Below are 25,628 nucleotides of genomic sequence, written 5' to 3'. Positions count from 1 at the left end.
CCTGTAATCCCAGCACTTTGGGAGGCCGAGGCGGGTGGATCACGAGGTCAAGAGATCGAGACCATCCTGGTCAACATGGTGAAACCCTGTCTCTACTAAAAATACAAAAAATTAACTGGGCATGGTGGCGCATGCCTGTAATCCCAGGTACTCAGGAGGCTGAGGCAGGAGAATTGCCTGAACCCAGGAGGCGGAGGTTGCGGTGAGCCGAGATTGCGCCATTGCACTCCAGCCTGGGTAACATGAGTGAAACTCTGTCTCAAACAAACAAACAAACAAACAAACAAACAAAAAACACAATTGTAGGCCAGGTATGGTGGCTCATGCCTGTAATTCCAGTACTTTGGGAGTCTGAGGGAGGAGGATCACTTGACCCCAGGAGTTCAAGACCAGTCTCAGCAACATAGTTAGACCTCGGGTCTGTTAAAAATTACAAATTAGCCAGATAGGTGCCATGTGCCTATGGTGTCAGCTACTCAGGAGGCTGAGGCAGGAGGATTGCTTGAGCCTGGGAGGTGGAGGCTGCAGTGAGCCATGATTGTACCACTGCATTGCAGCCTGGATGACAAAGTGAGACTGTCTACAAAAACAAAAAACAAAACAACCACAATAATTGTGTTACATAGCAACTTCAAGTAAACCTTAAATGCCTCTAAATTTGTCTTTCAGACAAAAAAAATTACAAAATATTTTTAAAGTTTCGAATTGGAACACAGTATAGATCTTGTGTTTCCTAATTTCTTCTAGAAGTGGCATCATTAACTACATTGCTGTTTAACGTATGCTCTCAATTCTGTTGTGTTTACCATAGTTACTATATTTATTTCAAAGGTTTTTCTTTCTAGAATATCTTGATTTTGAATCTGATGATTAAGTTTAAAAATATTTTGTTTTGTAGCCATGCAGGATATACGTACTGTGGGTCTTGTGCTGCCCATGCTTATAAACAAGTGGATCCGTCTATTACGTAAGTAATATGGTTTTGTTTTAACTCAGAGAAGCTTGAGAGTTCATTGCTTTGTTATAGAAGTAATTTGCTTTTTATACTTACTATTATTATGTACTCAATTTCATGAGGGATTTGACTTCTGATGAATTTCACTCTACCTTATATAGGTTATAGAAAACTTCAATACTCTTTTTTTTGTTGTTTGAACATTTGGTTTTTACCTTCCCTTTAAAATGTTCGGACCAGCTTGGCCAGCATGGTGAAACCCGTCTCTACTAAAAATATAAAAATTACCCGGGCATGGTATTAGGTGCCTGTAATCCAAGCTACTCGGAAAGCTAAGGCAGGAGAATTGCTTGAACCTGGGAGGCGGAAGTTGCAGTGAGCCAAGATTGCACCACTTTACTTCAGCCTGGGAGAAAGAACAAAACTTTAAAAGAAAAAGAAAATCATGCATAGCCAGCCCACTTGCCTTTGAGCAATTTGTTCAAAGTTTTAAAACAAAAAAGCTGTTCTTTCAAGTGTTTATGTAGCATTCTCTGTATATTGTATTATAATTCATTGAAAAGTTATTTTTAGCAAGTTTTTACTAATGATAAAACAATAGTATTTCTAAATTGGTGAGGTTTTGGCTAGCCCTGTCTTGTTTATGTTCTGAGGAGTGTTGTTAATAATTATCCCTTGATACATGTTTAATATATCATCTTAAGTAATTTATTTCATCAATAAGAGCAAATAGAAGTTAAGCTGAAAAAATTTTTTAGTCCAGGCTTGGTGGCTCACATCTGTCATCCCAACATTTTGGGAGGCTGAGGCAGGCAAATCACCTGAGGTCAGGAGTTCGAGACCAGCCTGGCCAACAGGGTGAAACCCCGTCTCTACTAAAAATACAAAAATTATCTAGGTGTGGTGGTGGATGCCTGTAATCCCAGCCACTCGGGAGGCTGAGGCAGGAGAATCGTTTGAACTGGGTGGTGTAGGTTACAGTGGGCTGAGATTGCGCCATTGCACTCCAGCCTGGGTGACAAGAGCTAGACTTCACCTCAAAAAAAAAAAAAAAAAAAAAGGAATTTTTGGCCAGGTCTGGTGGCTCATGCCTGTAATCCCAACACTTTGGGAGGCTGAGGCAGGCCGATCACTAGGTCAGGAGATTGAAACCGTCCTGGCTAACATGGTAAAACCCGTCTTTACTAAAATACAAAAATTAGCTAGCCTTGATGGTGTGTGCCTGTAATCCCAGCTACTCAGGAGGCTGAAGCAGGAGAACTGTTTGAACCCAGAAGGCAGTGGTTGCAGCGAGCTGAGATCTCGCCACTGTACTCCAGCACGGCGGCAGACTGAGACTCTGTCTCAAAAAAGAAAAAAAAAGGATTTTTTATAAGCTTCTTTCATTTGACTTGGGCCTATAAGCCAGCTGTAATAAAAGTTTGTATAACAGCCTTTTCTTTTCCAAACCTTCCTCTGTTTGGCAAAAGATTTATTGATAAAACTCATGTGCTGGTGGGACACCCCAGAATTAAATTAGGCTTAGGGATTTGTAGAGGGGTATAGAGTTTATGTTCATAGAAGTGGAAAGCTTATGTGTTACATAGGTTAATGGAAAGTGAGAATGGGAGGCAAAAGGAAAGGGAAAAACGGAAGTGAGCCAAGGACTAAGAAGAGGAAAATAAAGATGAGTAGAAAGAGGCAAATGATGGCTGATGTGATCAAATTATTTTATTTTAATTAATTAATTTTTTGAGAAAGAGTCTGGCTCTGTCGTTCAAGCTGGAGTGACATGGTGTGATCTTAGCTCACTACAACCTCTGCCTCCAGGTTCACTTGATTCTCCTGCCTCAGCCTCCCAAGTAGCTGGGACTACAGGTGCATGCCTCTGCACCCAGCTAATCTTTTATATTTTTAGTGGAGGCTGGCTTTTGCCATGTTGGCCAGGCTGGTTTTGAACTTCTGACTGCAGGTGATCCGCCCCCCTTGGTCTCCCAAAGTGCTCGGATTATAGGCGTGAGCCACTGTTTCAGCGCAGTGAAATTATTTTTTTGTTATTAGTATATAATAATTGAATTCCGCTTGAATATATTTCAAGGTCTAAGTGTAAAAGTAATAATTGTCAGTCACAGTTGAATTCTCTTGAAAGAGGTACTTTCTGGGAATTATAGTGTGTTTAGAGTGCTTTGAGAAGGTAAAGAATATCCTTTTGGCATCTATAAGAAATATAGAGAAAAAAATGAGAGTCCAAGAGAGAAGGTTAAATTCTATACTACCACTTTCTATTCTTACCTTCCACAGTAATCCATTTTCATTCCATATTTCAGCCAGGATCATGTTTTGAAATGTAAATGATATCATGTTACTTTCCAGAATTTAAAAGTGGGTGGGGGTACAAATAAGATTTTAAAAGGCATTGCAAATAACAGGTAAAAATTATTCCAAAATTGATGTTAGAAAGCTGACCAGCAGCTTGTAAAAGGAAATTCGTTTAGAATCCCTGCTAACACTGTCCATCAAAGTAAATAATAGTTAGGTAAGGGTATTCAAATATCTGGAGAGGCATTTCAAGCCATAGCTAATTTGGAACACAATATGTCTTAATATTTATGAGACATTGTTGGGAAGAGTACAAAATGTGATAAATTATAATTAGATTAAATTATATGGCAAGGGGGAAACTCATGTCGTAATGTAACCAAAGGAAGCAATGAACAGAATAGGAAAAATATTTGCAAAAAAATGACAAAGGATTAATATCAAAAATAATAAAAATCTTAGTATTTAGGGCTAAAGAATATTAATTGAAATTACAAAAAATGTAATTAATAAAATAAAAATGGAAAATTTTTTTCTTTTTATATATATGTATATATATGTATATATTTTATTGCACTTTAGGTTCTGGGGTACATGTGCAGAACATACAGGATTGTTGCATAGGTACATACATGGCAATGTGGTTTGCTGCCTCCATCCCCATCACCTATATCTGGCATTTCTCCCCATGTTATCCCTCCCCAACTCCCTACTCCCTGCTGTCACTCCCTTAGTACCCCTAAACAGACCCAGTGTGTGATGCTCCCCTCCCTGTGTCCATGTGTTCTCATTATTCAACACTCGCCTATGAGTGAGAACATGCTGTGTTTGATTTTCTGTTCTTGTGTCAGTTTGCTGAGGATGACAGTTTCCAGATTCATCCATGTCCCTACAAAGGACATGAACTCATCATTTTTTATGGCTGCATAGTATTCCATGGTGTATATGTGCCACATTTTCCTTGTCCAGTCTATCATTGATGGGCATTTGGGTGGTTCTAGGTCTTTGCTATTGTAAACAGTGCTGCAATGAACATACGTGTGCATGTGTCTTTATAATACAATGATTTATAATCCTTTGGATATATACCCAGTAATGGGTCAAATGGAATTTCTATTTGTAGGTCCTTGAGGAATCGCCACACTGTCTTCCACAATGGTTGAATTAATTTACACTCCCACCAGCAGTATAAAAGTGTTCCTATTTCTCCACATCCTCTCCAGCATCTGTTGTCTCCAGATTTTTTTAATGATCGCCATTATAACTGGCATGAGATGGTATCTCAGTGTAGTTTTGACAGTAGTGAGGTACCAATTTAAATGAACAGTTTGAAGAACAATACAGTTTTGTAATTCTTGTAATCCAGAACTGGCTAGATTACGGCAAAATTAGTTTTTTTTTTTTTTTAAATAAAGAAATACATTTCAATGGACTATATCAGGTTAAAGCAATTTGATAATATATAGTAAGAGTCATAAAAATGCATATATTTACTGGTTTAGAAATTCAGGTTCAAAAGCTCTATCCTAATAAGTCCCCAAACGGAAAAAGTTAAATGTGTTAAGATTTCTACAGCAGCATTATTTTTCAAAGAATCTGAGTTTCTAATAGTGTATTGACTAAATACATATGATAGTTTACTCAATGGAATCTTTTGTAGCTGTTGAAAATGATGGTTATGAAGGCTTTGTAGTAACTTGGAAAATATTTATAATATGGCAAGTAGAAAAATCAGGGTATAAAATTGTGTACAACTGGGAAAAAAGAATGTACTTTATGAGGTTAAATAAATTATAATGGTTGATAATAGTTTGCATATATTTTCTTGTATGATAAATGGACATATTTTTATGGTGAAAAATACAAAATTTGAAAGCATTTGTGCAAAAATGATTACAAGTTAAGGGGACTAATGATTCTTAAACTGACAGAATGGTTCTTTGATTTATAATATGACTGATCAGAGCCTAATAAGATTTTTCTTTCCTTTTTTATTTTTTTAAGATGGAGTCTCTCTCTGACAGCAGGCTGGAGTGCAATGGTGTGGTGTTGGCTCACTGCAACCTCCGCCTCCTGAGTTCAAGTAATTCTCTTGCCTCAGCCTCCCGAGTAGCTGGGATTACAAGCATGTGCCACCATGCTTCACTAACTTTTGAATTTTAATAGAGATGAGTTTTCACTATGTTGGCTAGGCTGGTCTTGAACACCTGACCACGAGTGATCTGTCTGCCTTGGCCTCCCAAAGTGTTGAGATTACAGGCATGAACCACCATGCCTGGCCAAGATTTTCTTTTCACAGTAACTATTAGGGCTGGTAACTTAATGGGGAGTGTAAGAGGCAGCTTTTGAGGTCATAATGAAGATTGTTTGCAAACAAACTTGCCTGTTTTATGAAGACTTGGTAACAAAGGGTTTTAGGTGTTGCTTTCCAAGAGAAATGGATGAATACATTAAAGCATATTTCTTTTAAAAGTTTATTAAATGACTGCTGTGATCCAGATATTGTGGTAGTGCTACAGACACAGTGATAGACAATACAGACATGGTTTTAGCTCTGTGCTGATAAACTGGTAGGTGAGATAGATCTTATTAAGCATATGATAACAAATATAGGTATCTTATTAAAAGCTAAAAATCTAATGAAAAAGCTGAAAGTAAAATACAGTGGTTCTCAAACTTCTTGGTTTCAGGACCCCTGTGCACTTTTAACTTATTAAGAACAACAAATGTAGGCTACATCTACCTTTGTTGAATGCATTCATAATTAAAATGAGATACTTAAAAAAATCATTTAAAAAAGTAAACAGATTGGAGGTTAACAAAAATAACATTTTAAAAAACGAGAAATAAGTACATTTTCTATTATAAGATAGTGGGAAAAGTGGCATTGCTTTACTTTTTTTTTTTTTGAGATGGAGCCTTGCTCTGTTGTCCAGGCTGGAGCGCAATGGCCCGATCTCGGCTCACTACCACCTCCACCTCCTGGGTTGAGGCAATTCTCCCACCTTAGCCTCCTTAGTAGCTGGGATTACAGGCACACACCACGCCTGGCTAATTTTTATATTTTTGTAGAGACAGGATTTTGCCATGTTGGTCAGGCTGTTATCAAACTCCCGACTTCAAGTGATCCACCCACCTCAGCTGCCCAAAGTGCCGGGATTACAGGCATGAGCCACTGCACCAGGCCTTGCCTAACTTTTTCTTTTTAAATAAAATATAAAAATGTCTGACATTTTTACCAGTTACTAAATTTCCTTTTATTATTTGGCTTAATAGAAGACAACTATGTTCTCATATCTGGTTATGCATTGTCTCTGTTGTGATCATTTGTTTGGTTGATGTATATGAAGGAAACTCAACCTCACACACGTATGTAGTTAGGAAAGGAAGAGGAGTGCTGTAATTACCTTTCCAGATAACTGTGGGTATTTTTCTTTAATACTACACCAAAACTCAACAAATGGTAGTTTCTTAAAGCTTAGTTATAATGAAAAACCTGAAGTTAATATTAATGAATTTTTGTACTTTTTATAAAGTCATTCTCTATTTTACAGTTTGAATGGATATTTTACCCTTGCATGACTTTGTAACATCATGCATAGAACATTTGGAAAATTTTTATTGGGTTATGCAGATATTTTCAATGCTGGTATTTCATTGTGTGATATTAAAAGTCAAATTTCTTTTTTTTTTTTTTTTAATTTTTTGAGACGGAATCTCGTTCTGTTGCCCATGCTGGAGTGCAGTGGCATGATCTTGGCTCACTGCAACCTCCACCTCCCAGGTTCAAGTTCAAGCAGTTCTCTCCCTCAGCCTCCCTAGTAGCTGGGATTACAGGCGCCTATCACCATGACCAGCTAATTTTTGTAGTTTTAGTAGAGATGGGGTTTCACCATCTTGGCCAGGCTGGTCTTGAGCTCCTGACCTTGTGATCCACCTGCCTCTGCCTCCCAAAGTGCTAGGATTACAGGCAGGAGCCACTGTGCCTGGCTAAAAGTCACATTTCTTAATGTTACCAGGTATTTTATCAGAAAAATCATTAATTCTTTTGAGACTATGAAGCTTACAGTGATAAAAGTTTTATGAAAGTCTGATTTTCACTTGAAAACCTCAGTTTTATCCTTGACAACAAATATATTTTCTTTAAAGTACTAGATTCTATTTTGTTTTCCCCTTTTGAGACAAGATCTCACTGTCTCTCCTAGGCCAGAATCAGTGGGATGATCATAGCTCACACAGCCTTGAATTCCCAAGCTCAAGTGATCCTCCTGCCCCAGCCTTCTGAGTAGTTAGGACCGCAGCCCTTGCCATCATGCCCAGCTATTTTTTAAAAAATTATTTTTGTAGAGATGTGTTCTCACTATGTTGCTCATGCTGGTCTTGAACTCTTGGCCTGAAGCTGTCCTCCCACCTCAGCCTCTCAAAGTGCTGCAGTTACAGGCATGAACCACCATGCTTGTCTTTTGTTTACTTTTGGGAAAACTCCTGCCAGCTACCTAAACTAGAATAGCCATAATTTATCTATAGTCATCTTTTCAAATAAAAATTTTGTTCCATGAGGGAAATGTTTAGTTTAGCTTACAGCTCACAACTACACAAGTGCTTTTTCCTGGGACATACTTCCATATGCAGCAGAAGCGTTTTATTTATCACCACAGATTGAATGCATTTTGTCATACAGAATATTAAAAAGATATCTACCCAAGAGTCAAGATTTAATGAAATTAAGAAATCCCTCCTTTTTAAACTTAGTGTGAGTAAGGGTAAAAAAATAGGACTACTAGTACATGTTGATTATACTACTTTGATCTTTGTTCTAATGGACCAGTGGTTTTATGCTCCCTTACTTTTGCACCATAAGTGCAAATAAAAAAAGTAAATAACTTCCTTGTATTCTTATGAAAATTTTATGGACTGTTGCATAGGATCTTGAGGAGTAATACCAAGAATCACAATACCAAGTTCACACTTTTCAGAACTATTGTGATAGACCTTAAGAGAGTGACTTGATTTAAATTGTGGGAGAGGTATTGGGGAAGGTATCTCTGAGGAACAGATTTTGTAAGCCAGGCTAACCAAGTCAAGGGAACAGTAGCATGGGTGAAAAGTTTGAAGTAGGTAAAGTTGTTGGTGTTATCAAGGAAATACAAGAAGACCAGTACACACAAAGTATTATGATCAAGGCGGGCAAGAGTAATAGCAAATTTGCCAGTGCATTTGAGAGTGTAGAACCCGTTTTAAGGATTCTAGATTTTACCCTGTGACCATGAAATGCCGTGAAAGGCTTTAAGCAAGGGAAGTGATATGATCTATGTTTCCAGAAAATCACTGACTGTTTAAGGAATTGTAAAAATGATACATTTTAGTTCTTTTCCATATTGGTAGTTGCAGTATTCTTTCCTGAGTATAATTAAAACTCTAAAAATTTTACTCAGAATTCAGGATGTACTTAGCTAGTAGTAACTTGATTTGGATACATATTTTTCAGAAATCCTTACAGGACAGAAAAAAGCAAAAAGAATGCTTTTTGGGGCCACATGACATTCTTTGGTTAAAATATCTTCACTTCCTGTGAAACCTTTGTAAAATTACTTATGTTCCATTATTTGGACTAAGTGGCTGAATAAACAATCATGAGGATACACACTCAGGCAGCTTGTACATTGGGTGCACAGACTACATTCATCATTGTAACTCCACAAATGTGAATTCTCTGGAGCTATTATATGTGAAGTACATTTATTTCTAAGAGAATGCCCACTGATCTCGCTCCTCCCCCATTTTTTCCATATTAAAGGTTTCTTTTACCTGTGTATCAACAATGATGATGTGCTAATATTGAAAAGTTACTCCTTTAAAGACAAAGCACCCTTGCAGTCAAATAAAGGGAGAGAAAGTGGCATTGCTTCTAATGCCTATATTATTTATTTCTCTTCAAAATATTCCTGTGGCCTTGGTGTTTATAGATCTAGCATTCTAACAAAGAAAATGCATGAACTTTAATGTACACTATTCATTTTCTTTTGTTAGTAGTATTTAGCTAACAAAGAGACCCATTTTGAGATTACTACTGGTTTAAATGCCCCATTTTACTTTCCTTTCAATGACATTTAACTTTTTTTTGGTTTTGTTTTTAGATATATTGCTTTTAAGGGTATTATATTGATGGAACCTAAACCTTTTTTTTTTTCTCATTATTTCTTTTAATCAAATATGGAACTTCACTTGGCTATTGGCGACTTTTCTACCAAACCAGAAAGAATCTGTAGGGTACTCAGTTGGTTAATTCAGGTTGGTGGGGCTCTTTTCCCTTCATCTAAGTTGGGGCACACAGAAAGGCAAGCAAGGAAAGTAGGTATCAGAGGAGTTAATTAGGCTTCCAGCAGACCTCTGGTGCTTATTTCTGGAGCAGTGTATGTTTTGGCTATTGTTAGAACCTTATTATACTTAGGAAATTTATGTATGCCTTGAATTTAGATTGATATTTTAAAAATCACTTCATATTTTGACTGTGTGTTTTAGATTTTGCAGGAGTGCTCTGATGTTAAATATTCTTTCTCTCTATTTTTTCATATATTCCTCAGTCAGAGAAATGCCCTTTCCCATATTTGATTCTTGTTTCGTATACTACCTGGCTCTAGTCAGGTTACTTAAACATTTCTGAATTACCATTATAAATAGCTCACATTAGACTTTAATTTTAAAAAAGTGTCATATTATTTATGTGCTATTAAGATAGGTGACCAGAGTGCTGTCGTTTAGTTTTCTTCATTTAGAAATCTATAGATTTGACTTTTTTTTGTGAAATGGTTTTTGAATTGATGATAGAGATAATGACAAGAAATGAGGATTAGCAGTGCTAATAACATACTGAAGGAAGAGGGGTAGAAAAAAAGATTCTGTTGTCTGTAAGGAACTTAATGAGCAAAAAGCAACCCAATTAAAACGTGGGCAAAGGACATGAAAAGGCACTTTTCAAAAGAAGACACATACGCGGCCAACAAGCATATGAAAAAATTCTCATAATCACTGATCACTAGAGCGATGCAAATCAAAACCACAATGAGATACCATCTGATAATAGTCAGAATGGCTATTATTGAAAAGTCAAAAATTAACAGATGCTGGCAAGGTTGTGGTGAAAAAGAAAGTTTATACATTTTTGGTAGGAGTATAAATTGGTTCAACCATTGTGGAAAGCAGTGTGGTGATTTCTCAAAGAACTTAAAACAGAAGTAACTCTGGACCTAGTAGTCCATTTATTGGGTATGTACCCCAAAAAATATAAATTGTCCTGCCATAAAGACACATGCACATATATGTTCATTGCAGCACTGTTCACAATAGTAAAGATGTGGAATCAACATAAATGCCCATCAGTGTTAAACTAAAGGTGGTACACACACACACACACACACACACACACACAATGTGATATTACACAGCTGTATAAAAGATTGAGATCGTATCCTTTCCAGCAACATGGAGCTAGAGGCCGTTATCCTAAGCAAACTCCTACAGGAACAGAAAACCGAATACTCCATGATCTCACAAGTAGGAGCTAAATATTGAGTACATATGGACATAAGGGAACAACTGACACTGAGACCTGCTTGAGGGTAAAGGGTGGGAGGAGGGTGAGGATAAAAAAACTATGGGCCAGGAGTGGTGGTTCATGCCTGTAATCCCAGCACTTCGGGAGGCCAAGGTGAGCAGATCATAAGGTCAGGAGTTTGAGAACATTCTGGCCAACATAGTGAAATCCCGTCTATACTAAAAAATACAAAAAGTTAGCTGGGCGTAGTGGTGGGTGCCTGTAATTCCAGCTACTCAGGAGGCTGAGGCAGGAGGTTGCAGTGAGCAGAAATGACACCATTGCGCTCCAGCCGGGGTGACAGTGCAAGACTTTGTCTCAAATAATCTGTACACCAAACCCTGGTGACACATAATTTACCTATATTACAAACCTGTACAGGTACCTTTGAACCTAAAGTAAAAGTTAAAAGAAAGAAAAAGAGATTGTTTCTGACCAGAAATGGCTTGTGGATGGTCTTATGTTTGCTGTGTGTGCTATCTTAAGGAGGTTTTGAGACTCTAAACTGAGAACTACTTACCCACAACTTTTTCCTTTTTTTCGTAGCAGAACAACTTAATATCCACAGCTTTATCTCCTCTCTCCCTGCCTGCAATATATGAAGTAACATATAACAAACAATTGGTTAATTTTCTTAGCTGTGATAGAATTTTATGTGAATAAATACATTGCTTACACACACGTTCCCTGGCCTGCAAATTTTTGATAGAAAAGAACTAGCTTATCTCTCAGTGTTTTTTCTCTAATTGAGCAATTAATAATACTTTTCTAGTTACACAACATATCATATACTTTCTTTTCATAGTTTTGGCTTTATGAGTCTGTAAGTTTTATATGAGATGTGGGAAGGTTGGTTCATATGAATATTGGAGAACAGAGAACATTGATAGTTTTGGAATTCAGATTGTAGGGCGGGTTTGGATATTTGACATAGAATGAGAGGAAATATTACTCTTGATGTCAAGATAAAGAGATTATAAAGATTTAAGATACACTTTAGCTCAGTTCTTTTCTTTAGACTACAGTGCAAATAACACATCATCTAGTTTCTTCATTTTTGAGAATGACTTCTACTTGAATGGGAATAGAGAAAGCTTATTGTATAGGATTCTTTTCAACAAGATTCCTTTTCCCCCTACTGTGGAAGAAATGTGGAAATAGCTTTATTAGAATGCTTCTTTATGATGGATATTTTGTATAGATATTTAGAATTTTATGCTGTTATGTATTTTTATTAAAATCATGGTGGATCTTTTTTTTTTTTTTTGACGGAGTCTTGGTCTGTCACCCATGCTAGAGTGCAGTGGTGTGATCTTGGCTCACTGCAACCTCTGCCTGCTGGGTTCAAGTGCTTCTCCTGCCTTAGCCGCCTGAGTAGCTGGGATTACAGGCATGTGCCACTGTGCCCAGCTAATTTTTGTATTTTTAGTAGAGACAGGGTTTCACCATCTTGGCCAGGCTGGTCTTGAACTCCAGTTGTGATCCATCTGCCTCAACCTCCCAAAGTATTGGGATTATAGGTGTGACTACCACGCCCAACCCATGGTGGATCTTAGAAGGTAATTTCAGAATGTGTTAGAATTTTGAGATTTTAATAGCTTAAATGCATAAAATCCAGTTAATAAAATACAGCTTCTGAAAACCTGTTAACACCTATTGTATCCTTTTCAGTGTGAATACAGAGATTTTTTAATGCATATTTTATGCATAGTGGATTGGTTTACTGTATTGATAGCTGGTATTTCCAAGTATTGAATATGATTCTCTTAAAGGCCATCTAATAAAGACAGAAATAAGGAATTGAACTTAATTAATGGAGGAGCAAATCATTATTAGGTATATTAGTTTGCTAGGGCTGTCATAACAAAACACCACAGATTGGGTGGTTTAAACAACAATTTTTTTTTTTTTTTAACAGTTTTAAAAGCTTGAAGTTCAATATCAGGTTTCTGTCAGGGTTGGCTTCTCCTGAGGCCTTTCTCCTCTGCCTGTTGTAGGTGGCTGCCCTCTTGTTGCCCTTTCCCACATGATCATATCTCTTTGTATCTCTCTGCAGGCATACCCCTGGTGTCTCTTTTTCCTGTAAGGAGACCACAGACTCATTGGATTAGGTCCCCACCCTAATGTCCTCATTTGAACTTAATCGCCCCTTTGAACACCTTATCTCTAAATAGCAATATGGTCTGTGCTCCTGGGGATTGGTACTTCACCATGTGAATTTTGTAGGGGAACACAGTTCAGCCATTAACAGTTGGTAATTAAATCAATCAAGAAGGAAACAAGTAATTTGTAAGAATTACTTTTTCCTCCTTTATTTAATAAGGTTTTTGTAGAAGTGCAATTGTTCTGTTTTTTGTTGTGTATCTCCTAGCCGGAGAATTTTCATCCTTGGGCCTTCTCATCATGTGCCCCTCTCTCGATGTGCACTTTCCAGTGTGGATATATATAGGACACCCCTGTATGACCTTCGTATTGACCAAAAGAGTAAGTATATAGAAGTATTATAGCTTTCAAATAGCTGATGTTCTTTTAATAGGACTTGTAAATTAATTTAAAAACTTACAAATATGAACATTATAAGTAATATCTCAATATTTAAAATAAAATTTGTTATAACTAATCTGCATAAAACAGCAAAAAAAAAAAAAAAAAAGGAAGCTCTTCTATATCCCTAAAAGGCAACTAGTGTTTTTCATAAATCTGTCAGATCTGCTAGTCTGCAGATTGCAGTGGTTACATTAATATTCAGGAAAATGCCATGTACTCAGTGTACCAGGAGGCAAGAAATTAGTACCCATACCAGTTTCATGAAAGATTTTGGGCATGTTAATCTACTTCTATGTAGTGTCACTTTTCTTACTGTAAATAGGTAATGCTGATAATATATTTTCTTTCAAACGATTTTTATGGGAAAAAATGAGCCTGTAATTATGAAACTCTGAAAGAAGGGTGCTATATAAATGATAAATATATTTTATTTTTAAACATGCCTACAATTTTGATTGACTTATTTTTTCCATAGGATTCCAGTCACATTTTTATCTAGTTGTTCTTACACAATAGATGTATAAAGTAAAAACCTTTTGACTTTATAAAGGTATTTTTGGGAGGGGGGTAATTTTAAAAATACAGAACAGTATATAGAATAGTATAAGAAATAACTGATGTACTTAACATCCACAATTTATTCAGTTTCTTGCTCATCCTGAACTCAGTTTACCTTCCCAGAAGTAACCAGCTTCATGAACTGGGTATGTGTCCTTTCAGTTCATCAAATTATTCGCGCACACACACACACACATACACACACACACACACACACACCCACCCATATATATATACTTTTTTGTTTTTAAAGAGCCTCATTCTGTGGCCCAGGCTGGAGTGCAGTGGCATGATTATAGTTCACTGCAGCCTCAAACTCCTGGGCTCAAGTGATCCTCCTACCTCAACCTCCCAAGTAGCTAGGACCCCAGGCACACATCACCACACCCAACTAATTAAAAAAAATTTTTTTTTGTGGAATTAGGGCCTTGCTATGTTGTCCAGGCTGATCTTGAACTCCCAGTTTCAAGCAATTCTGTCTTGGCCTCCCAGAGTGCTGGGATTATAGGTGTGAGCCACTGTACCTGGCCTCAAATTATATTTTTAAGTGTGTTAGGGGTGATATTGTTTCAAAGAATTTTGTAAAAATGTCTTGTGTAGAAGAAAAGAGTTGAGGCCTGGTGTGGTGATTCATGGCTGAAATCCCAGCACTTTGGGAGGCTGAGATGGGCAGATTCCTTGGGCTTAGGAATTTGAGACCAATTTGAGCAACATGGCAAACCCTGTCTCTACAAAAAAGTACAAAAATCCGATGGGTATGGTGGCACGTGGCTGTAGTCTCAGCTACCTGGTGGGAAGGGAAGGGGCGGAGGGTGGGGTGGTGAGGTGGGAAGATGGCTTGAGCCAGGGAAGTAGAGGTTGCAGTGAGCTGAAATCATGCTGATGTACTCCAGCCTGGCCTGGGTGACAGAGTGAAACCCTGTCTCCAAAAATAAATAAATAAATAAAAATAAGAGTGAAACCCTGTCTCCAAAAATAAATAAATAAAATAATAAAGGAGACTATTTGCAAGAAAAAAATTCTTTTTTCTTGTTTTTGATGTAAATTTTTATGATTTGGGGTTTTAGGTATCACAGAATATTAGCAATTTGTTAAGGCATCTTATTAATGAAACTGGAGTATTTCTAACCCTACTTCCTGAGATGGTTTTAGGGAACACATTTTACTATTAAAACCTTGTTGGGCAGTCACAAAATTTTAATTTTGGGTAGCTTACCAGTGAAGAAATGAGAATTTTTTAAAGAAAAGAGGTCATAGCAACCATTTCTTTCTTTCTTTGGTATAGGTAAAACCATTTAAGGATCTGGTTATAAAGTTGTTGGTTCTGTTCTGTGCTAAAAATATTCTTATATGTATATTTTACACATTAACTTTTATGTTTTTCTTGTTCTACAATATTCAATTTTAAGTATAGTTCATCAGAAGGGCCTGAATTACTAGGTCTTTTTAAGTTGGGATGGTATTTTGGCAAATTTATATTTTGATCTATCCTACAAGCTTAATTTTGAATCTTCAGGAAAATAGCATTAGTGAGAATTTTCTCTTGGTATGGCAGAAACCTGAGGCGTGAAGTAATACCACACATTTTATTAAAAAAACTCAGAAGCTATACTATTTAACTCATGAGTTAAATAGACCAGTGGTTTTTCCACTTTTCAGTAGGAATTCTAATTATATTCTTGCTAGCATGTACTGATTAAAGTCAAGGAAAAGCCTAGACCCAAAGGTGATTTGAGAAATAACGAAGGGAACTGATGAAGAATTGAAGTGATCATTTTTCTTCGAAGTGATCATTTTTTATATAACTATGTAGCATATGCGAATAATGAATGTCTTTACATGTATTACTGTTTTACCTGTTACATAAAAACTAGTTCTGTTTTTTTTCCCTCTCTCTTTCTCCTTCTTACTCACCCTCCCTCCTTCCTTTCCATTGTTTTGTTTTGTTTTAATAAAAATGAGAATATTATCTGGTGTTTCTGTCTCTTGCCAAAGCATGTAGTTTTGTGTTACTGGGTGGAATCTCAAAGGATAAGGATATACATTAATATATTTGTTTTACTGTATTTTGAAATCTCTTTAGTTTACGGAGAACTATGGAAGACAGGAATGTTTGAACGCATGTCTCTGCAGACAGATGAAGATGAACACAGTATTGAAATGCATTTGCCTTATACAGCTAAAGCCATGGAAAGGTATAGTGATTGATATAAGAAATCCCCAGGAAATCATAGACATTAATTTCTTTGGTATTTTAAAACTAGTAAATCCTAATAATTATCAGGATAAGGAGATTAAGAAATGAGATAAAAAATTGAGACAAGAGTGTCTTAATGTGGATTGTTGGTTTTGAGTAGTTTGCCTATGAAGGCTGAATGTATGAATTGACATGATTGTTTTATTAGGTGGAAGTATTAAAAAAAACTCATGGATATGTGAGTGTATGTGGGTATGTATATATCTTGCTTTGCTTGTATTTTATTAATTCAACATTTATCTCAGAATAATAATTACATTCTTTTATGCTACCATGCTGTAATTAATCATAAAATTTTAGACTTGTATTTTTCAACCTTTTGCAAGATACGTGAATCTTTTTACGATACGCATGGCAGATTATTATGTAGTACCTGCTAAAGGTCTTCCTGTGCTGGGGTACTCACTGTACCGTGAGCAGAACAAGGACAAGGATGATACCTATTTTCTTCTCTACCGTATACCCCCCTGCCTAGCACAATGTCCAGCACATAGTAGTTATTAACGTATTTTGATAAAATGAAAAAATTATTTCAAGGGTTTTCTTCTTTTAGTAAAACATTTGGATTAGGAAGTCTTCTCTTTTGTAGGTTTCTCTAATTTTTAAAACCATTTCCTATATATGGACTTAATATTTCATATTTAGTTGGGCAGTTCTAAGTACAGTAATATAATTCCTTCTCTGGATTTTTTCATTGTATTTTCTTAGTAAAGTACATGATGATGCTCTGTAGGCTCTCAGTAAATATTAAATGTACTAATAAAGTCTAAGGTAACATTATATTTTTATGTTGATGTAGCTTACTGTTGGCTAATGTACTTGTGCTCAGCTAAAACCTAAGGCTTTTTCATACTATTCAATGATGCTGTTTATTTTTTCTTCTTTAGCTCATTATTGCAGTCTTTTTGGATTATTTCCACTCTTATTCTGTATTCAAAGTATTTACTTTTCTCAATATTTTATCTGCTTCTACTCACAATGATAACCATGAGGAATTATATAAATCTAAGGAAGTTTCAAAAAAATCAGTGTGATACTACATTATAAGCAGTATAATTTTAGGGTTTTTAATACATTCTACTTCTTCAGAAATGTGAAACCTTATATATTATTTCTTGAATTATTGATGTGATCAGAGCTTTCTATTCTTCAACCAGAAAAGATAATCAAATATTTTTATTCGCTGAAATGTTTGCATATTTTGTCAAGAGAAAATATAATTTAGACTTATTAAATACTAATACTCTGGGTGCAGTGGTGCTTACCTATAATTCCAGCACTTTGGGAGGCTGAGCTGGGTGGATGGCTTGAGCCCAGGAGTTCAAGACCAGCTTGGGCAATGTGGCAAAACTCCATCCCTACTAAAAATACAAAAATTAGCTGCGTGTAGTGTTGGGTGCTTGTAGTCCCAGCCACTTGGGAGGCTGAGGTGGGATGATTGCTTGAGCCTGGGTGGTTGAGGCTGCAGTGAGCCAAGATAGTGGCACTGTACTCCAGCCTGGGTGACACAGTGAGAACCTATCTCAAAAAAACAAAAACACACAATAAAACCCCAAAAAACAGGACCAATAAACTGACAACAATATTCTCAAGGAGGTTATAGCAAAATAACATTTTTATTGTTATTTTAAAAGTAAAACATGTACATTGTGGAATATTTAGGAAAATAGAAACTTAAAGCCAGCAGACGAAATTCCTATTTATAATTCCCTGTTTTAAATAGTATCAAATAAACTACTGCCACATTACATTAGGATCCCTAATATTGATAGTACTTAGTACCTTTTCTTTATAACATTAGTTGGACTCATTACCTTATGTCAGTTATTACTGAGTAACAAAAGCTGTTACTTAAAATTACCTATATCAGTTATCTATTACTAAGTAACAGATTTAAACTGTGACTTAAAGTTGGGGCAGGGAATGCCTTGTTCCAGTCCACAAGACACTGAGGTGGCTCAAATGGGGCTACAGTATCTCGGATAGCATCACTCATGTGTCTTGCATCTTAGTGTTGGCTCTCTGTTGAGACCCCTCCTTTCTTATGCAGCTGACCTGTTTGTTCATCAATTATGGTGTTTTGTTTTTGTTTTTGTTTTTTTTTTTTTTTTTTTTTGGGGGGGTGTGTGTTTTTCTCTCTATAAATTTATTTTATATTTTTTTTTTTTTTTTTTTTTTGATCATGAGAGTAAAACCAGAAATTTCTAGGCCTCTTATATCAGGGTGGAAACTACATAGCACATTTCCAGTGAATTGTGTTTTTCAAAGCAAATAGGATCACTATGTCAGCTAAGATTTAAGGAAAAGAGCAACATATTGCTTCTCTTGATGGGAGGAATAGCATGTGTATACAGGAATAAGAGAAATTGTTGGCAGCTGTCTTTGCTGATGGTCTACTGCAGTTCTTCCTCTGGTGGACAATTCATGTTTCTCTAACATGTCATATACACCCAGCCCTCTCAGGATGTTCAGAAATCTTGCCTACTATGACCCCAAGCTCAGAATCTATTATGATCTCCATCAAGTTAGGATGTGAATGAGGCTCCTTGAGTGTGGGTCCTCTTTTTGGGGGGCAGGGGGCGGGGCAGGAGGCAGGGAAGAGTCTCAGCTCTGTTGCCCAGGCTGGAGTGCAGTGGCATGATCATTGCTCAACTACAGCCCCCACCTCCTGGTCTCAAGCAATCTTCTCACCTCAGCCTCCCAAAGCAATGGGATTATAGGCATGAGGCACTGTGCTCGGCCTCTTTTTTTTTGGTAAGAGACAGGGTCTCATTCTGTCACCCAGGCTGGAGTGCAGTGGCACAATTATAACTCACTGTAGCCTTGAACTCCTGGGCTCAAGGGAACTTCCTACCTCAGCTTTCAAAGTAGTAGTACTACAGGTACTACCATATCTGACTAATTTGCTACCTAATCTGGCTAATTTTAAAAACATTTTCTTAGAGACGGGGTCTAACTATGTTCCTCAGGCTGGTCTTGAACTCCTGGCCTCAAGTGAGCTTCTTGCTTCAGTCTCCCAAGTAATGTCTTAGTTATCTATTGCAGCATAACAAATCACTTCAATGTATGTATTTTTTTCTTTTTTTAAAAAATTAAAAACTTTGATTTTTGTGGGTGCATGGTGTATATGGGGTACATGAGATGTTTTGATACAGTCATGCAGTATAAATATTCACACCATGGAGAATGGGTTATTAAATACTTTAAGCATTTATCCTTAGTATTACAGACAATCAAATTATACTCTTAGTTACTTAAAAATGTACAATTGAGTTACTGACTATAGTCACCCTGTTGTGCTATGAAATACTAGGTCTTACTTGTTCTTTCCATTTTGTTTTGTATCCATTAACCATCCCCACCTACTGCGCAGGCCTCCACTATTCTTCCCAGCCTCCTGAAACCATCCTTCTACTCTCCGTGTCTGTGAATTCAATAATTTTGATTTTTAGGTCCCACAAATGTGTACTTTTTCACTTACGATTCTATAGTTTGGAAATTTAGTTGGGTCAGTGGAGATAATTTGTCTCTGTTTGATCTGCTGTCATTTGAGGCAGCTTGGCTAAAGACTCCAAGATGTCCTAGCTTCCTCTGTGGGGCCCATGGTGCTGGTTATCTTCTTGAGGCACATCAGTGTTCATCCTGGTTCTCATCTGTCTCTGCCTGTTGACACTCACCCTTCAGGGCTTCTCTCTTCACATGCTGCACCCTCTCTAGCAGGATGGCAATTGAGCAAAAGTAGAAATTTCCAGCCCTCTTAATATCTAAGGGTAGAACTGGCACAACATCACTTATTCCTCATTCTCCTGGTCAAAGTATGTCATAAGGCTAAATCAAAGAGAGGGAACTACAGATGCTACTTTTGATGGGAGGAGTGACATTGAGCATTGAGAGGAAGAATTTTTGGTGATTAGATTTGTAGAAACTGTGGTTAAATACTTGAGGGGTTATTTGTATATAAGTCTTTGTTCCTTCCATGGTAGTTCCCTAATGTTTACTGCCTGGAGCAGCTGGTCTTCACCATGTCTGCTGTGCTAGCACAGTACCTGGTATATAAAAAGATTTCAGTAATTAATTGTTCAATGAATTAATAACTGTTTTGCCATTTGCAATACTTTAATTAAATATTTTTTCCAAAAAGTGGATCAAATGGTTTTTTCTTAAATTACCTTTTTTAATTTTCAAAAAATAAAAAATTTCTGAATCATCTTTGGCTATAAATATATATTTTTTAAAACTGCTTTTCTTGTCATGAATGTATTTTCCTGTCATTTTTTACTTCATTTTGTTGGTTATACATAAGACTTTCTAGTAAAGATCCTTGTAGTACTTTAATCAATTCTTGACCATTTAACTTTTAAGCTTTCCCCTCATTTTTCACTATTATAAACCACATTATGTATTTAAAAAAATAGTTATGTCTAAGATATTATTTAAACTTCTGCATGTTTTTAATAGATTTAAAAATTATATTAGAGCTTTTAAAAAATAGTAATATAAAAAAGAAAACATAAAATGACTCATGATCTCATTTCTCTCTACTGACAAAAAATATGTGTACATGGTTAGAAAATGTAAGTAGAATCAAGAAGTACAAAATGAATGGTGGAAGACTCTGGTTCTACTTAGCTTGTGTTTACTGTCAGTAAAAGTTTTATGCATACATTAACATTTTTTGCATATGTGTTTGTGTATATATGTAAAATTCATACATAGACATGTTTATGTTAAAACATATAAACAAGAGATCATGTCTTATGCACTGTTATGTTTTGTCCATATAGTAAAAAAATTTTTTTCTTATGATTACTTTTTCTTTTATATGTCACCATATATTATCTTCTATATTGAAATGCATAATTTTACTATTCTAAGTACTTTTAAAATTTTTTTGAGGTGGAGTTTTACTCTTGTCTCCCAGGCTGGAGTGCAATGGCATGATCTTAGCTCACTGCAACCTCTGCCTCCTGGGTTCAAGTGATTCTCCTGCCTCAGCCTCGAAAGTAGTGGGATTACAGGCATGCGCACTGTGCCCAGCCTTTTTTTTTTTTTTTTTGGGTGAGACGGAGTTTTTGCTCTTGTTACCCAGGCTGGAGTGCAGTGGCGCGATGTCGGCTCACCGCAACCTCCGCCTTCCTGGTTCAAGTGGCTGTCCTGCCTCAGCCTCCCGAGTAGCTGGGATTAAAGGTGCCTGCCACCATACCCGTTTAATTTTTTTGTATTTTTAGTAGAGACGGGGTTTCACCATGTTGGCCAGGCTGGTCTTGAATTCCTGACCTCAAGTGGTCCACCTGCCTTGGCCTCCCAAAGTGCTAGGATTAGAGTGTGAGCCACTACTCCTGGCCTATAATTGCTTTTTATAATTGCTTTTGAGGGAGGTTCAATTAAGATTCAGTTAGGGGCCGGGTGTGGTGGCTCAAACCTGTAATCCCAGCACTTTGGGAGGCCGAGGTGGGTGGATCACTTGAGGCCAGGAGTTCAAGACCAGCCTGGCCAACATGGTGAAACCCCGTCTCTACTAAAAATACAAAAATTAGGAGGTGTGCGCCTGTAGTCCCAGCTACTTGAGAGGCTGAGGCAGGAGAATTGCTTGAACCCAGGAGGCGGAGGTTGCAGTGAGCCGAGATTGTGCCACTGCACTCCAGCCTGCAGCCTGGTGCCTGGCGACAAAGTGAGACTCTGTCTCAAAAAACAAACAAACAAACGGGGATTCAGTTAGGATATATAGAAATCATCTAGAAAAAATTAATATCTTCTAAAATTAACAGCATTAAGCTGGGCATGGTTGCTCATGTCTGTAATCTCAGCACTGTGGGAGGCTAACAGAGGAGAATTTCTTGAACCCAGGAGTTCGAGGCCAGCCTGGGCCACAAAGTGAGACCCCATTTTTCCAAAAAGTAAAAAAAGTAGCTGGATGAGGTGGTGTACACTTGTGGTCCCAGCTACTTGGGAGGCTGAGGTGGGAGGAGTACTTCAGCCTGGGAGGTCTAGTTATGTTTACCTGTTGTGTTTATGCATAATGATTATATTTTTGAGTTCCCTAAGTGAGAATGCTACATTAGATGCTTTTATATGGCATTAAATACCACTCATACCTAAGCAGTTTTTCCTATTCTTAACATCTTGAATTAGTATGGTACATTTGTTACAACTGATGAACCAGTATCGATATATTACTGTATTAACTAAAGTCCATAGTTTAGTTGGGATTTACTCTTTGTGTTGGATAGTCTTACGGTTTTTGCCAAATGCCTATTATGTCTCTGTTGTTACAGTACCATACAGAATGGTTTCACTGCCCTAAAAACCAGTGCTTCACCTATTCATCACTTTCCTCTCTCCCTCCCTGAACTCCTAGTAACCACTTATCATTTTACTGTCTCAATAATTTGCCTTTTCTTGAATGTCCTGTACTTGGGAGTCATACAGTATATATATACACACTTTCAAATTGGCTTTTGTATAGCGATAGACCTTCATGATTCCTCCATTTCTTTTTAGAGTTTGATAACTTCTTTTTATCACTGAATAGTATTTCATTTTATGGATGTATCATAGTTTGCTTATCCATTCCACCTACTGAAGGATTGTTGCTATGGTGAATTAATATCTACCTTACTTATTACTTTTTCCCCTTCCCTCCCCTCCCCTCCTCTTTTTGAGACAGAGTTTCGCTCTTGTTGCCCAGGCTGCAGTGCAATGGCATGACCTTGGCTCACTGCAATCTCCACCAAGGGTTCAAGTAATTCTCCTGCCTCAGCCCCTCGAGTAGCTGAGATTATAGGCATGTGCCACCATGCCTGGCTAATTTTGTATTTTTAGTAAAGATGGGGTTTCTCCATGTTGGTCAGGCTGGTCTTGAACTCCTGACCTCAGGTGATCTGCCCGCCTCTGTCTCCCAAAGTGCTGGTATTACAGGCGTGAGCTACCATGCCTGGCCCTTATTACCTTTTTCTAATCATTGCCTTTTTTTTGTGTGGTCTTCCACTTTTTTTCCTGACTTCTCTGGTTTTAATTGTGCATTTTATATGACTATGATTTTTTTCCTTTCTTAACATGTTATTTATACATATATGTTTATATATTTTTTTATTATGAACAAATGGCTCCAGATATGTTTATACTTTTTTATTATTGTCTTTTCATTTTTGCCATGGAGTCTGCAGCATACATTTACAACTAACTAACAACTTTCTTCATTTTTTATTTTATTGAGACAGGGTCTCACTCATATTCAGGCTAGAGGGCAGTGGTGCACAATCTTGACTTATTGCAACTTCTACCTCCTTGGCTAAAGAGATCCTCCTGCCTCAGCCTTTTAAGTAGCTGGGACTATAGACATGCACCACCATGGCTGGCTAATTTTTAAATTTTTTGTAGAGACAGAGTCTCACTATTTTGGCCACGTGGTCTTGAATTCATGGGTTCAAGCTATCCTCCTGCCATGACCTCCCAAAGTACTGGGATTACAGGCACAAGCCACTGCACCTGGCTAACAACTTTCAAATAACACTGTACTACTTCATGGTTAGTAGAAGCATCATCTAAGGGTCTTCCTAATTTTGCCCTCCTGTCCCTTATGACATTACTGTCATTTGTTTCACTTTTCTGTAAGCTACAGGTAAGCTTATATCCATAAGCTATAATCATTAAATACATTGCTGTTTTTATTAATTTGAACTATTTGTTAGATCAATTAAGAATAAGACAAAAATGAAATAAAATATTTTATTTTACTCTCATTTACTCTTTAATGTACTTGCTTTATGTAGATACACTTTTCTGACGTATATCCTCATTCTTCTCACTGAAGGACTTATTTTAACATTTCTTGCAAGGCAGATCTAATGTCTAAATTGACAGACTCCCTCAATTTTTGTAGACTAACAAAGGCTTTATTTCTCCTTTAATTTTGAAAGAAATTTTTAGTGGATGTAGAATTCTAAATTAGTGTTTTTTTTTCCTTTCATTATCAGCACTTTATTTTATCACTTCTTGCATGGTTTCTGAAGAGAATCATTTTTATTCATTTTCTCTATAGCTAAAGTATTTTTTCCCTTGGTTTTTTTCAAAATTTTTTGTTTGTTTTTTTTTTTTTTCTTTTTGCAGTTTTAATATAATATATCTAAGTATCAATTTATTTGTATTTATTCTTCTTGGAGTTCTCTGAGCTTCCTGGATTTGTGGTTTGCTGTCTGTCATTAATTTTGGAAACTTCTCAGCAGTTACTGTATTTCTTTCTCTCTTTCCGGTTTTCCCATTTTATGTGTATTATATCTTTTATAAATTTTAGCATTTAAAAATTTCTTTGAAGAATGTCATTGGTATTTTGCTAGATATTTTATTAAATATTTAAATTGCGTTGGGTAGTATGGACTTTTAAATAATATTAATTCTTCCAATCCATGAACATGGGATATCTTTCCAGTTTTTTGTGTCCTCTTCAATTCCTTTCATCAGTGTTTCAAAATTTTCCTTGTATAGATCTTTCACTTCTTTGGTTAAATTTATTCCTAGGTATTTTATTTTTTGGTAACTATTGTAAATGGGATTGCTTTTATGATTTCTTTCAGTTTGATCACTGTTTGCATATAGAAATGCTACTGATTTTTCTACGTTGATTTTGTGTCCTCCTTCTTTACTGAATTTGTTTATTAGATCTAAGAGTTTGTTGGTGGAATCTTCAGGTTTTTTGAATATAAGACCATGGCATCTGCAAACAAGGATAATTTGACTTCTTCCCTTACATTTGAATGCCCTTTATTTCCTCTCTTAACTAATTGCTCTGGCTATATCTTCCAGTACTATGTCGAATAGAAGTGGTGAAAGTGGGCATCCTTATCTTGCTCCAGATCTTAGTGGAAAGATTTTCAGCTTTTCCCTGTTCATTATGATATTAGCTGTGGGTTTGTCATATGTGATCTTTGTCATGTTGAAGTATGTTCCTTCTACACCCAATTTGTTAAGAGACTTCTTAGATAAGGTGTGAGTCCTGCATTTCTTTCAGTTACTTTCCCCTGTTACTATACAGGTGCCCTGTTGATGTAGTGGTAAGATTTTTGGTGAGCCTATGCCACTGGTCTGTGACTTAACAAGTTCTTCTCAGATTTTTTCCCACTTTAGGTCAGATAAGATGGCTGGAGGGGGCTGGATTTGGGTATTTTACTCCAAGTCTGTTAAACTCTTGTAAGGCCCAATTTTGTTAGGCTCTGATAAAATAGCTTCTCTTGAAGTTAGACATTTTTGTAAAGGTAATAGAATACTCAGTGAAGTAGGTATTTGTTGGGGCTCTTGGAAGTAAAACTTTCAAAAAGCCTTCTATGGCTTGATCCCTTTAGTTCCCAGGAGTTTGTACCTCTCAGGGTAGTCCACGTTTAGTCTCCAGCAGTTAGTTCATTATCCTTTAAGTATTCCTGCTG

The 25,628-nt window shown here is 36.7% G+C and overlaps 1 protein-coding gene across 5 annotated transcripts in view; it reads left to right on the top strand.

The window, feature by feature from the left end:
- The window catches only part of MEMO1 (mediator of cell motility 1), a 136,625-nt gene that overhangs the window by 66,843 nt on the left and 44,154 nt on the right, over positions 1-25,628 (top strand). For 4 of the 5 annotated variants that reach the window (XR_004257189.1, XM_032239234.1, XM_032239235.1 and 1 more), the window contains 3 exons: positions 899-967; positions 13,219-13,331; positions 16,036-16,147. Coding sequence is in view for 4 of the 5 variants with exons in the window: in XM_032239232.1 (XP_032095123.1) it covers positions 899-967; positions 13,219-13,331; positions 16,036-16,147 (294 nt within the window). In the remaining variant the exon portion in view is untranslated. The remainder of the gene's footprint in view (positions 1-898; positions 968-13,218; positions 13,332-16,035; positions 16,148-25,628) is intronic. The other variant, XM_032239233.1, reaches the window with a different exon arrangement.

Source organism: Sapajus apella, unplaced genomic scaffold (genome assembly GCF_009761245.1).
Source record: "Sapajus apella isolate SASKATOON/1434 unplaced genomic scaffold, GSC_monkey_1.0 scaffold44, whole genome shotgun sequence".
In the NCBI taxonomy this organism is placed as follows: Eukaryota; Metazoa; Chordata; class Mammalia; order Primates; family Cebidae; genus Sapajus; species Sapajus apella.
This window is presented reverse-complemented; position numbering and strand designations above follow the sequence as displayed.